The sequence below is a fragment of the Podarcis muralis genome, chromosome 11 (genome assembly GCF_964188315.1).
Source record: "Podarcis muralis chromosome 11, rPodMur119.hap1.1, whole genome shotgun sequence".
Lineage (NCBI taxonomy): Eukaryota > Metazoa > Chordata > Lepidosauria > Squamata > Lacertidae > Podarcis > Podarcis muralis.
In genome coordinates, this window is record NC_135665.1 from 55,659,970 (window position 1) to 55,674,321 (window position 14,352).

A 14,352-nucleotide genomic window follows, 5' to 3' on the forward strand; every position below is an offset into this window, starting at 1 on the left:
AAGGGCCACTAATTCAGGACTTTAAACTGTGCTTTTATATCAAATTTCCTTTTCTGCGTATACTGTAATGTTTTACTGTTGCTATGGCCATTGGCTAATGCGAATAAAGTTTTATTTCTCTATCCAGAATGTATTTTGTATAGTTAAGTTTTTACCTCTATCTTCAGTACATTTTTATTTTGTTGTTATGGCTAGTGGCTGATGCAAATAAAGATTCTTCTTCTGATGAATTAGAGAGCAAGGCAAGATAGTTTTTAAGGAGGACTGGGAAATGTTTGTAGATTTCTTTAATTTTTTTTGTAAATGTGTTAAAATGCAAGGCGGTTTTGAGTAAGAACAGCAGCAAAGTGTACCTGAGAAGGTAAAGGACCCCTGGGCAGTTAAGTCCAGTCAAAGGCGACTATGGGGTTGTGGCACTCACCTCGCTTTCAGGCCAAGGAAGCCGGTGTTGGTCCACAGACAGTTTTCGGGGTCATGTGGCCAGCAGGACTAAACTGCTTCTGGCACAATGTAACACTGCGACAGAAACCAAAGTGCACAGAAACACCGTTTACCTTTCTGCCATATTTACTTGCACTGGTGTGCTTTCGAACTGCTAGGTTGGCAGGAGCTGGGTTGACAGAGCAAGGGGAGCTCACCACGTCACAGGGATTCAAACCGCCAACCTTCTGATCAGCAAGCCCAAGAGGCTCAGTGGTTTAGACCACAGCGCCACCCGCATCCCCTACACTGAGAATACGGTGGAGGAGAGACAACATAGTATAATTTTAATATGCAGCAGTATTAGGAAATTTGGGGAAACCATGGAAGGGTGGAGGGGAAGTCGAACATTAATGGAATGCTAATTGGAAAATGTATAATTTGTTTTATTTTCTTTTGGAAAACTTGAGAATTAAAAAGAAAAGGTACAACGTATCACTATATATGCAAACAGCTGCCATTTCATATATGCTTGTCTAGTATGTAGATATGTAAGTGGTTATCACATATATAGCTTTATATGTAGGGGCCACCCTGTGGAAGCCACAGAGACCTGCTTCTGCATGGACAATTTGGGTGCATCACCCACAAGCAGTTTATCACATGCATCAGCTTAATCATATGTAGAGGATTTTATGCGTCAGCCTTCCTGGTGCCCATTCCAGATCAGTCCTGTCCACTGATGCCAATAAGTGTTGCAGTTGCCCTGTGGCGGCACCACTATGAAGATGATTGAAAGGCATATTGACAAGCTGGGAGGATATTGACAAGCTGGAACGTGTGCAGAGGAGGGTGATCGAGATGATCAAGGGTCTGGAAACCAGGCCTTATGAGGAATGCTTGAGGGAATCAGGCTTGTTTATTTACGGGACTGCCTCTCCTGGTAATGCCCCGCAGAGGACCTTAAGGTCCATGAATAATCATAGTTTAGAGGTCCTGGGCCCTAAGGAAGGGCCTTCACCAGGGCCAGGGCCTTCTTAGTGATGGCTCCAACCTGGTGGAATGCTCTGTCCCATGAGACCAGGGCCCTGCAGGATTTAACTTCCTTCCGCAGGGCCTGCAAGACAGAGCTATTCTGCCTGGTTTCAATTTGAACTTAGCCTGATCTTTTATTCCCCTTCCTTCCCTCCCCCTCCCCTTTTTATGAAGATTACCCGCTCTGGGTAATCCCACAGCTAATTCTCCCTTGGTCTCCTCGCTGGCCCAAATAGGACTTACTTAGCCAACTAGCCCTGGTGATCATCTTAATATTTATTGGATGGATTTCCCCCCTAAATTGATTTTTGAATTCTGAATTTATTGTTATTGACGCTTTATATTGTATTTTATGCTGTTTTTTGGTGCATCAATTAAGTGTTTTAAATTTGTTGTTAGCCGCCCTGAGCCCGGTTTTCTGAACCGGGAAGGGCGGGGTATAAATAAAAATTTGTTTATTTATTATTTATGTTTAGCCTGGAAAAGAGTAATCTGAGAGGAGATATGATAGCCATCTTCAAATATCTTAAGGGCTGTCCCATGGAAAATGGAGCAGGCTTGTTTTCTCCTGCTCTGGAGGCTAGGACCCCAAACCAATCGATTCATGTTACAAGAAAGGAGAACTTTCAGACGGTAAGAGCTGTTTGACAGTGGAACGGTCTTCTTTGGGAAATTGTGGACTCTCCGTCCTTGAGAGGTTTTTAAGCAGAGGTTGGAAGGCCATCAGTCACGGATACTTTAGTTGATATTCCTGCATTGCAGGGGGTTGGACTAGATGACATTCAGGGTCCCTTCCAAATATTATTCTATGGTATAGGAAAGCTGCATCAATGAATGAGTGAGTAGAGAGGGCTCCCTTGTGCGTGAGTCGAAGGCTCGTGCAACTTGGCAAAATAACAGTTTCACACACACAACATAGGCAAAAGGGACGGCTTTTACTATGAAAATAGAAGACCATAACACATTATCTCAGTACAGTTACAGTATTACCAAAGGAGAAAAATAAACCCACATTTTTAAACAGTGTTTGTTCATTTTTAAGCCACACAGACTACTTCGCAATAAAGCATATTCTGAAAAAAGGTTCATCCTGAGGATTTGTATTTTGACTATGCAAGAATTGCTCCCACAAAGGTGTTTGATTTGCTTTAGAAACAGCCCAAACAGCATTTATGCAAGACACAACAGCTGATGGAACTAAAATTGCCTTACTTTTGTGCTCCGCTTGGGACATTTTGGGCTACCAGAGAGAGTTGGGGTTTCTTATTTCCCATTGGGATTCCTCATGAAGAGGAGCCAGAAAAATGAAAGGGTTTTCCCACTTGAGTCATAAGAAAACCGTCCCTTGTTTCTGTATACAGTACATGGTTTCAGGGCCAAATCCAGGAGCCCAACCAGCACATGGCAGTCAACAGAGATTTCCTATTGTATAAATCATCGTGTACACATGCATATGTTCCCTTTAAATTCAGACCACATTGGGTTTCGGCACATCTCCAAAAATGTAGTTTCTGACACATTTCTGGTGGCATGTGCCTAAAGCAGATCTGGGCTGAATTCAATAAACAGTGGCGGTTACGCAGACCCAAAAGGGCATCATGGGTTCAGGCGGTTGTGTGAACAGCTCCTTCACTGACACTGGACAGCTAAGGAGAGAGACGGGTTGACTTTTCCAAACACGAGTTTCACCTCTCAAAAAAGAATTCCAAGCTAACAAGATGTACAAATACATAATGAACCCTCTTCTGAAGAATTGCTTTCGGTCTCTCTAAAGCAGCATTTAACCTTCTGTCGCACTCACGGAAAAGCAATCTTCGTGCGCAAAGCCTCAAGAGCAATCATTAAAACAGATTTGTTAAAAACGACTTACAGAATAAATAAACGTCGCTAAAAAGAAAACAAGGGTTAGGAAGTGGGGAAGTGCAACGATGAAGCCATGTTATAAGGCAAACAAAGGGGAGGGGGAATCCCTTCTAAAACAGGTGCCAGGTGACGCTATTTTGTGTGCAAATAAAAAATAAAAAAGACATTACAACTAAGACACATTTTTAAATAGCATTGTCGACACCCCGTTGTTGTTTTTGCCAAGAACACAAGAGAAACTTACGCTTACAGCTACGTTATAGTGCCTTGTTTTTCACATGTTGTTTTACTTGTACTATTTTTTTAAATGGTATTCGTCAAGGATCTTGCAAAGGTTGACTTGAATGGAAGGCTCACATCCCTGGAGGAGGAAGGCTGATTGGATCGGAATTGAACTACGCTCAACAAACACAAGATTCACCTCTTCCCAGACTACCACTCCACACTTGAGGGGGGCAAATAAATATCTGAATATCCCTATTTTATTTTATTTTTTAAAACACCTTCCTGCACACCACAGAACTAGTATAAAAGGAAAGCTGGTTCAAGGCAACTTTCTCCTTGACATGTTAGTTTTGCATGTGCACAATGCGCTCTCGCTTTTTATTCTGGGGAACGTTTAAGCACGCAATCCCCACCTGGAGTCTGAAGAAGGTGCAATCCAGCAACAGATGCACCACCAGAGTCTGATAGTTGTGTAAACTCAGTTCTTACAAGAGCAACATGGGGAGAAGGGAAACATTAGCTGGACCATCTCTCAGACTAAATACATTCCGTCAAAGCTTGTGTACTTGGATCCAAGTCTGACCACACAACTACCTCTAGAATCTAGCAAATTATGTGCCCAATTGCATTAAGCTAGCTATGGCTATGAAGGGCGGTGGGTAGACCGTTTCCAACTATGCGAGTGCTCCTGTATCTTAAAACTGTAGCATGGAAAAGACCCTTAAAATACTCCTTTGAATTTTCTATGTCCAAGACACACTGGGCTGTTCATACCGTATGTATGATCTAATTCTTAAACCCTTGAGGGTGTGTATAGGAGAAAAGGACCATTCTGTTCTGCTTTCTGTTGAGAAATGTGGCATAAGCACTGCTGCAGGAACAGTCCACAAACCTCAGTGAAATCCAGGAGACTTCACCCAAAGAACAGTAGCTGGCTTGCACAGCCCCAATGAATTTACTGGAGCTTGTGCAAACTCTGGTAAATTATGCCTTTTGTAACCACAACCTTCGCTGGTGCAAAAAATTCATCTCTTTGCTGTATGAGCATGCAATCACCTTGGGAGACAAAAAATTAGGCAAAGAGGTGAAGTAGGGGAAATGGCAGAGAAGACATTAGCATAATGCCAATCTAACACTAAGCGATGCTTGTCCAGCAGCTCATCAGTCTGCTGAGAACATTCGAATTAAATCTGTTCAGAAATGTACCCCATATGCTCGATTGGTTTAATTTCTTTCATCACAAATGTCTTCCATCCCTTTTGGCAGGCAGAAGAGCCATTAAGGGCAGCGAGTGTGGAGTGCCAGATATAAACCCCGATATCTCATTGTTGCTTCTACACAAAATGAGGCGGTCAAGAAATCCTAATCCGTTTCCCAAGTCTGTTTAAAACTAGAGCTGCTGTCGCCTGGTGCTTATCGGAAGAAGTTTCTCCGTAGTAAACAGGGAACAATGCCCACTTTCCCACTATCATCGCAATTTTAGGTAACAATTCATTTGAGAGATTAAAAAAAACCACACAGCCAGGCACCAAATAAGTCTTTGTACTAAATGTACAATCGGTTGGAAAATCCGTTTTGCAACAGCTGTACACATAGCGGATCTATAGTTAAGGGTGGCTCAGTCGGGTGGAAGCCGTGGTCGGACTGCTCACTGACCACGTTGCAGGCCAAACGCAAGCCTTGCATCTGGTCAGGTCAAAATGCAACTTAGCACTGGGGAAGCCCACACTGAAACTGCCCCTTGTTTTAAGAGGCACAGTTCTTGCTATTATGTTGTAAAATAAAGCCAGTTCAAGCTAATTCCTAAATACATGCCTCCATCCAAAGTTTGGGAGTGTATGCGTTTTTGAATGCAGAATTTCCATGGGAACTGGGAATGACCTGTACAGGAGGCTGAAATTTAAATATGGGAAGACCACCCCGATGCTGATGCGATTGGGACAGAGCTCTGAGGATGCACTGGAGGCCCAGGATTTGGGGCTACGGAGTGTAAGCACCCCACAGAGAAAAACTTTGAAAAGGCAAAATTGCAACATTGTAGAAGCCGACACTGGTACGCGGGGTGGAGAACCTTTGGCCCTCCAGATGTTGCTGAACTCCAACTCCCATCAGCCCCAGCAAGCATGGCCAATGGCCAGGGATAACAGGAGTTGTAGTTCAGCAACATCTGGAGGGTCAAAGGTCAAAGGGTCAAAGGTTCTCACACCCCTTGTATAGATTCAAAAGACTTAAGTCACTTACACACAGTTTACTGTGGAATCTGTGCTGTTCATGCATAAAAGTTTTTTGCTGCATCCCTGAAACATCATCCTCATCAAAATGCCACCCCATAATTTAGCCCACTGCATTTAAGCCAGTTCTATTGTTTTGTTCTTTTGTGAGGAGGGTGTTACTTGCTGGATTTTCTGCAGAAACAGTAAACCCCTATTAAACTGGAAAATAATATGGGAGGGCATTGTGACATTGTGTGGATTCTGCATTTGTGAACAGCACAGACTTCACAATAAACTGCCACGTGGAAGCACTTTGAAACCATGCTTGCTGGCAAGGGTTTGTTTTGGGGGTTTTTTGTAGCAGAGCTAAGAAGGGCAAAGTTGCTTACTCAGAGCTCAGAACAGACAACTCACCATGTTTACCTGCAAAGGAAGCTGGTAGCCCGTCCTAAAATCTGACATTGCTCAATTGAGGCCACAAAGCTCAGCACATCAGACAACTGCAAGGGCCATCAGGGCACATATAAAATAGGCAACCAGAGTAAAAAAAGGGATGAAGAGATTTGGTAGCCAGCTTAAGGCCCAGTTTATGCATGCAACAGAATCAAGAGGTAAAACCATTTGGGCGCTGTACCACTTCAAGATGCTGGAAGGTTGCCTGTTTGAATGTTTTCTCCATAAAAAATAAGTTCTGTGCAAGCAGAAAAACAGCACATGCCAGAAGGCTAGGCCGAATCTTTCTGACATGCTCATTTTCTACACTCGGTGAGTTTATTCGTTTCCAATATAGATAAAGGAGATCATTTGCAGTCTGAAGTGGGGCAGCTCAGAAGAAGCTCTACCACTAAATATATAAACTGGGTCTATATAACAGGAATGACAAGATAATTAAGGATTTCCTGTATATGGTTAAGTGACCCTGAGGACTGTAAAAGTGATTTTTTTATAAAAAAAAAATCAGTGTAAGTTTTTGTATCTTGGTTCCAGATAAGTCACTTCCATCCAATGGAATGCAAATCGCCAGAGGGAAAATCTATACCAGGAGCAATCCCAGCAATTGTTATGGGGCAAGGCTTAAAAATACTTTTGTCGTTGTTGAAAAAAATCAAAGTCTCAAAACGTTCCTGGTTTTAAATCTGTTCCGGAAAGAGATTCCCTGCAGAATTTCAGGTGCCACCTGAGGAACACGCCCCCTTCGGCGAGTCACTGTGTTTTGGGTGGATGTGCCGTAGATTCTGGCCAATCATACAAATCCGGCAGAAACGATTCGTACTTGTAGTTCCAGATCCTCGACCGTATGTGCTTGTTCTTGTCTGCAGGCTCAGGGTAATGGAACGCCATGTTGTTGGCATACAAAAATTCCATAACCTGGAGCGGGAGGAAATCAGATTATTGATCTGCAGGATTCCCATGATCCATCTCAGAGATGGTGAACACAGAAAGCTGCCTTATGCTGGTCCATCTCCTTCAGTATTGTCTACACCCTGGCTAGCCAACCTGGTGCCCTTCGGATGCTGGACTACAAAACCCATCATCCATGACCGTCGGACCATAGTGGCTGGGGCTAATGGGAGTTGGGAGTCAGGCAACAGAGGGTGCCTCTCTATGGGTCCCTCTCAACCCTGCCTGCAATTGGATCTGGGACTGTCCGCATGCAAAGAAGATGTTCTGCCACTGAGCTACAGTCCTCCTTGTGGTCCTCCAGCTTGCCGTTGGACCCTCCAGCTCCCATCAGCCTCAGCCAGCAAGGCCAACCGTCAGGGATGACGTAAGCAACATCTGTGGAGAGCCACAGATTCCCCATCACTGGTGTCTTCCTATTGCAATATTTTGTTTCCAACCACGAGCAGCCAATTGCTTCTGAAAGCTCACAGACAAGGCTTGAAGCAGCCAATTGCTTCTGGAAGCTCACAGACAAGGCTTGAAGATGGCCTTGGCATTTTGGGCCCAGACGTGTGCTACCTTTGTCCTTCAAGGTTTCCGTTCAATGATGATCGTCATTATCCAAACCTTGTTCGGACACCTAGAATGGGCAGTTTAGGTTCATCCCACACAATCAATTCCAGCCCATAGAACATCATCGGTTGTCCCGACCCGCTCCACCCTGCGATATTCAGAAAAATTAAGGTGGGCTGTACATCTATCCAAACGCTCCTCCTGCCACCCCCAAAATTGCACTTACTTTAACGGCAATGTTAATGGAAACCTCCCGGATGTTTGCAAGAGGAGGATAAAGCCGTCCCTCAGCAAGTTCTTCCTCAGTCAGCTGCTCTGTTAATGCCTTTTTTAATACAAAGAGAAAAATATTACACAGGAACGAACCAGCATCTGGGATTACACTGGTCCTGGGCGATTTAAGGCTTTAGAGATGATAACCAACACTTTGGCTGAGGCCTGGAAATGGCTCTCAAGCCAGTGAAGTTGCTGCAATGATGGGAGCCACGCAATCGCAGTAACTGGTTCCGGTCTACATCCTTGCTGCTACGTTTTTGAACCAGAGGACGTTTCTAAACCGTCTTCCAAGGCAGCCCCATGTAGAGCACATTGCGGTCGCCCTAATCTAACCAAGGCATTTGACGTCATGGCGCAACCTCCTCGCTTCTAGCCTCTTAAGCCAACCAATGCACAGGTCAGTTTTGAACTCATATTCTATCTTTTCCATTTGAAATCCCCTTCACACGTGTGGCAACTGCAATGCACATACTATTTCAGCCACCAGGAGTTTCGCTTTCGGACCACATACCTTCGCAGCCTCCAGGAAAACTTGATCGCTAATGTGCCGAACCCCACTGAGAATAACAGCAAGAGCAACGCCTAAAGAACAGAGACATTCAAAGTCGTTTTACAAAAACGTCTGGATTTGCGGAACTGAAAGGCTTTTATGCCGCTGTTTGCGTAGAAGCTAACAGCAGTGTTTATTTTTATAAGCGTTGCTACCAACAATGCTCAGCACTGAAAGCCAATAGCATGAAGGGAGCTGAAGAAGAAGAAGAAGAAGAAGAAGAAGAAGAAGAAGAAGAAGAAGAGTAGTAGTAGTAGTAGTAGTAGTAGTAGTAGTAGTAGTAGTAGTAGTTTGGATTTGATATCCCGCCTTTCACTCCCTTTAAGGAGTCTCAAAGCAGCTAACATTCTCCTTTCCCTTCCTCCCCCACAACAAACACTCTGTGAGGTGAGTGAGGCTAAGAGACTTCAGAGAAGTGTGACTAGCCCAAGGTCACCCAGCAGCTGCATGTGGAGGAGCAGAGACGTGAACCCGGTTCACCAGATTACGAGTCTACCGCTCTTAACCACTACACCACACTGGCTCTCTGTGGGGCAGCACAGAATTCCCTGATGCCCTTGTGGCAAAAAATATTTTTTATTATGAACTTGTAACCTGCCATCACAAAGCCCATCTCGCAATGCAAGAGGCCTTTGGATTATTACAAGCCAAAATTGTCTCTTAACAAACTGCTTTACCTGGAAATATGTACGCATTGTTTCCTTGTCCAGGTTTGAAGGATCGCCCATCACTCAGCTTCACTGGCTCAAAAGGGCTGCCGCTTGCGAACAGACAACGCCCCTGTCGAATAGAAAAAAGAGGGAACGATTCATCAGGAAGCCACTTCTGCAAGAATAAGGGCAATACAGTACAGATGAAGTTCCACTGCAATTTTATACATGTGAGTATTTGTACACTGGGCAGACACAACACTTTTAGCTACACCAAGAGGTGCTCACACGTGTCTCCAGCCAAATAATATTACAAACTGCCAGGGTGGATTTGATTTAAGTCAGTAAGACTTGGTTTAAATCATTTAATTTTTTTTACATAAAGGCATTCCTGCTGGTATAATCTTAATATTTACAACCAGATGAAGGTTTCATTTTTGGAATAATAAATTTTCAGAGTAGTTTTTACGGTTATATCAAAAATTACTGATTTGGTTGTACTATTAGAAATAAAGGTAAAGGTAAAGGGACCCCTGACCATTAGGTCCAGTCACGGATGACTGGGGTTGCGGAGCTCATCTCGCTTTATTGGCCGAGGGAGCCAGCGTACAGCTTCCGGCTCACGTGGCAAGCATGACTAAGCCGCTTCTGGTGAACCAGAGCAGCGCACGGAAATGCAGTTTACCTTCCCGCCGGAGCGAATAAGTTAACTGTTTTTATATTTGGACAACTTTCCCCACTGTGGAAGGACGTGTGGATCCAGAATTGGCCTCCACAGTCACTTACGGACTCACTGTTAAGACTTTGTTCATGGAAGACAATCTTACTTGGCTATGAGTGATCATTGGAGGAGGAGGAGGAGGAGGAGGAGGAGGAGGAGGAGGAGAAGAAGAAGAAGAAGAAGAAGAAGAAGAAGAAGAAATCAAACCACTGTGTTAGCAGCACCCAAGTGACCTCCCCGGCGTGCAAAGCTGGGCAGTGTGTCTCTTGAGGTCCTCGGGAGAGAGGGAAAGGACCATTAATACCAGTTCTCTGCAGGTGAGCTGATCAGCCACACTAGCGCACGAGTCACAACCACATAATGAGAGCCAGTGTGGTGTAGTGGTTAAGAGCAGTAGTCACGTAATCTGGGGAACCGGGTTCGCATCTCCGCTCCTCCACATGCAGCTGCTGGGTGACCTTGGGCCAGTCACACTTCTTTGAAGTCTCTCAGCCCCACTCACCTCACAGAGTGTTTGTTGTGGGGGAGTAAGGGAAAGGAGATTGTTAGCCGCTTTGAGACTCCTGAAGGGGAGTGAAAGGCGGGATATCAAATCCAAACTCTTCTTCTTCATAATGTCTTCAGCACAGAAGGTGCTTCCTGATCAAGCTTCCGGCAGCTCAGTCAAACAAGTCAAGTTGCACAGTCCAGGAGAAAGGCTGTGATGACCAGTGATGCTTCAAGTTATTTGGCTCACCTCTGTTAATGTGTATGCCTCCTCAGCGGTGCACTCGGCTTTCGCAGTAGGGTTACTCAGTGCAAATATGATCGGTCTCTGGTTGATGGAGCCCATCGCTTTGAGAACGTCGTGGGAGAAGAGTCGGCCTGCGCCTGCGACCCCTGGAAGAAGCAAATAACATGATGCCTTTCCCCCCGCCCTCCTGCCAAAAAGAGGCTCACATGCACTTTTTTGAAAAATGGTAGCAATAAGACACTGGAACACTGCAAGTATTTCTGCGCCCACTGGGTTGGACACAGCACGGCCACTCTGCTCCTTATTTCTCATGCTCCTCCTTGCCTCAATGCCAGTGGAATATGAAAGCAGTTACTGCTGGACAGGCAACACACGGACTCAGCAAGGTCTTGTCTCATGGCAAGTTCGTATATTCCCTTGTCTCCACACGTAACTGACAGGGACAAGGGTGGCGCTGTGGTCTAAACCACTGAGCCTCTTGGGCTTGCCGACTGAAAGGTCGGTGGTTCGAATCCCCACGACGGAGTGAGCTCCTGTTGCTCTGCCCCAGCTCCTGCCAATCTAGCAGTTCAAAAGTACGCCAGTGCAAGTAGATAAATAGGTACCACTGTGGCGGGAAGGTAAATGGTGTTTCTGTGCACTCTGGCACTTGTCACGCCTCAGATGATGCATACAGAGTCTGGGATGGTTTATATGGGGAGGGGCAGTCCTTGAGGTATTGAGGTCCCGAGCCACACCTCTGTGGGAAGTTGCACAACTTTAGGGGCTACAACAGAGAATGCCCCCATCCCAGCAAGCTTCTGAGTGGAGAAACTATCAAGAGGGGTCCCTCTGTTGATCTTAATATCCAAGAGGGACTGTAGGGAAGGAAGCGGTCTTTCAGATATTTGTGGCCTACACCTCTTAGGGCTTTAAGCATCAAGAGGACCTGGGCCCAGAAATATTCAACCAAATGCCTACGGGAAGTCATTAAACAGGGCCTGCCACCTCTGATCCTATCAGTACTAGCAGCCACTGATAAATTTATAGAGGATAAGGCTCAGTTCTGCTTTATCAGGAATGGCACAGGATGACCAACACACCCATACTGAGAGTTCAGTTGGGATGCGGGTGGCGCTGTGGTCTAAACCACTGAGCCTCTTGGGCTTGCCGATCAAAAGGTCGGCGGTTTGAATCCCTGCAATAGGGTGAGCTCCTGTTGCTCTGTCCTAGATCCTGCCAACCTAGCAGTTCGAAAGCACACCAGTGCAAGTAGATAAATAGGTACTGCTCCGGCGGGAAGGTAAATGGTATTTCCGTGTGCTCTGGTTTCCATCACAGTGTCCCGTTGCGCCAGAAGCGGTTTAATCCTGCTGGCGACATGACCCAGAAAGCTGTCTGTGGACCAACGCCAGTTCCCTTGATCTGAAAGCGAGATGAGTGCCGCAACCCCATAGTTGCCTTTGACTGGACTTAACCGTCCAGGGGTCCTTTACCTTTACCTTTTACCTTACTGAGTGTTCACATGGGTGTCCCCTCAGGCCTGTTGACGGTACAAGCACACACAGGCCAGTCACCGTGGAAAATATAATTCTTGCAGGTCTGGTGCTCAGTAAACACATAGCCTCCTTTGGGAAGGCAGCCCTGTTTAGGGAAGCTTTTAATGTTTGTTGCATTACTGTATTTTAATATTTTGTTGGAAGCTGCCCAGAGTGGCTGGGGAAGCCCAGCCAGATGGGAGGAGTATAAATAAATTATCCACTTGACATTAAAAGCCCTCCCTGAAAGCATCAGTATTATTATTACTGGGCTGCTAACCCGATATGAGAAGCATCCGCAACACTCACCAATGATAGCTGAAGGCTGAAGCACATTCACTGCTTCTAAGAAGGTCTTTGGCACCTGGTCTGGGGCTGCGTGAGTAAAGGACTCTTGGTTGGCGTCGACTGTTTGTTCCCGACCCTAGGCATTTTAAAAATAAAGAGTTATTGAGAGTTGGCAGGGCAGGGGGTGGGGTGGGAAGAGTAGAGCAATAAGATTGTGCCCAACCAAACCCCAAGCCTCACCTGAACCAATAAGCCGTATTTGTCGAACATCCATATTTTCTTATAAGCTTCTTCCGGAGAAAGACCGCTTTCCACCATAGCCATGACGATGAGATTTGCAATTCCAAGGGCAGCCTGATAAATAAGAGAAATGCTGGGGAAATACCGTATTTTTCTGTGTATGAGATGCCCCCATGTATAAGATTTTGGGGGACTCCAATATAAGAAAATGTGGGGGAAGATGTATAAGACGAGCCCCAATTTTGAACATTATTTTAGAGACAACTGAAGGCGGCCCTGTTAAGGGAAGTTTTTAATGTCTGATGTTGTATTGATTTTAATATTCAGTTGGAAGCCGCCCAGAGTGGCTGGGGAAACCCAGCCAGATGGGCGGGGTATAAATAATAAATTATTATTATTATTATTATTATTATTATTATTATTATTATTATTTAAAAAACATAGTCTTACACACAGAAAAGTATAGTATGTCACTCTGCAGAGCTGCTGACCAACTGCCTTTCAATAAATTAGTTAAGTAGCCTGGAGCAAGGCAAACCATGAGCTCGGGTGCAGATGATGCACTTAGCCAAAGCATGGTTTAGCTCAAGGCATCAGCAGGAGGACCAGGAGTGAGACAGCTTACAATCATTTCTCCAGGAATACTTGTGAGCATGTACTAAGCCACAGTTTGGCTTGGTGGGTCATGTGAAACAGGCCAATATTATACGTGCAAAGCTTTCTGTAATCCCTTATTGTGTTTGATCATTGCAACAAAGCTGTAAAAGGTCAGTCGCAACCCTTTTCCAGCTGGGAAAGAACTACCGTATTTTTGCTCTATAAGACTCACTTTTCCCCTCCCAAAAAGTAAGGGGAAATATGTGTGCGTCTTATGGAGCGAATGCAGGCTGCGCAGCTATCCCAGAAGCCAGAACAGCAAGAGGGATTGCTGCTTTCACTGCACAGCGATCCCTCTTGCTGTTCTGGTTTCTGAGATTCAGAATATTATTTTTTCTTGTTTTCCTCCTCCAAAAACTAGGTGTGTCTTGTGGTCTGGTGCGTCTTATAGCGCGAAAAATACGGTGCATGCCTCACTCACCTCTCCTGCACCAAGGAACAAGATCTGGTGCTCTGTAATTGGTTTACCAAGAACTTTCTGCGCCGCCAACAACCCAGCTAAGGCCACCGAAGCTGTCCCTGTGAAAGGAACAGACCTTGCTGAAAAGAGCTGGAATAAAAGAGGCGTCTACAAATACAGCCAGCAAAATATCATCAAAACAGATAACCAAGAGGGGCTGATTTACCCTGTATATCATCATTGAAGGTACAATATTTCTCTCTGTATTTCCTCAAAAAGCGGAAAGCGTTGTGGTTTCCAAAGTCTTCAAACTGAATGAGGGTGTTTTGGCCGTACCTAGAGGGCAGCGTGAGAAATACGGAGTCAATAGCTGTGCTGCAAAGGGCACAATGTTTTAATACTTTGTGCGTGTTCATGCATGACTTGGAAACAACCATGTAAGAATCTTGCCACGTAAGGAAACAAGGCAAGAAAACCTCTGTAAATCTAAGCTGCTGATTCTCTTCTTTACAGTGAGTTGGTTGTTCCATCTAGCCAACTATGGCCTTCCTTATTTTTTACTTTTACTTTGCTTCAGGACGAGAACAGAAATCGTGCTCCGGCGGTGC

At 45.1% G+C, this 14,352-nt stretch overlaps 1 protein-coding gene across 1 annotated transcript in view; it reads right to left on the bottom strand.

The window, feature by feature from the left end:
* Window positions 1-2,371: 2,371 nt before the first annotated feature.
* ME2 (malic enzyme 2) overlaps window positions 2,372-14,352 on the bottom strand; it is a 42,562-nt gene continuing 30,581 nt past the window's right edge. Inside the window, exons 8-16 of the mRNA XM_028748551.2 lie at window positions 13,971-14,080; window positions 13,766-13,863; window positions 12,688-12,801; window positions 12,469-12,583; window positions 10,646-10,788; window positions 9,216-9,318; window positions 8,500-8,570; window positions 7,939-8,037; window positions 2,372-7,124 (exon numbers count right to left, since the gene is read on the bottom strand). Of these exons, the coding sequence (XP_028604384.1) occupies window positions 6,960-7,124; window positions 7,939-8,037; window positions 8,500-8,570; window positions 9,216-9,318; window positions 10,646-10,788; window positions 12,469-12,583; window positions 12,688-12,801; window positions 13,766-13,863; window positions 13,971-14,080 (1,018 nt within the window). The 3' untranslated portion in view covers window positions 2,372-6,959. The remainder of the gene's footprint in view (window positions 7,125-7,938; window positions 8,038-8,499; window positions 8,571-9,215; window positions 9,319-10,645; window positions 10,789-12,468; window positions 12,584-12,687; window positions 12,802-13,765; window positions 13,864-13,970; window positions 14,081-14,352) is intronic.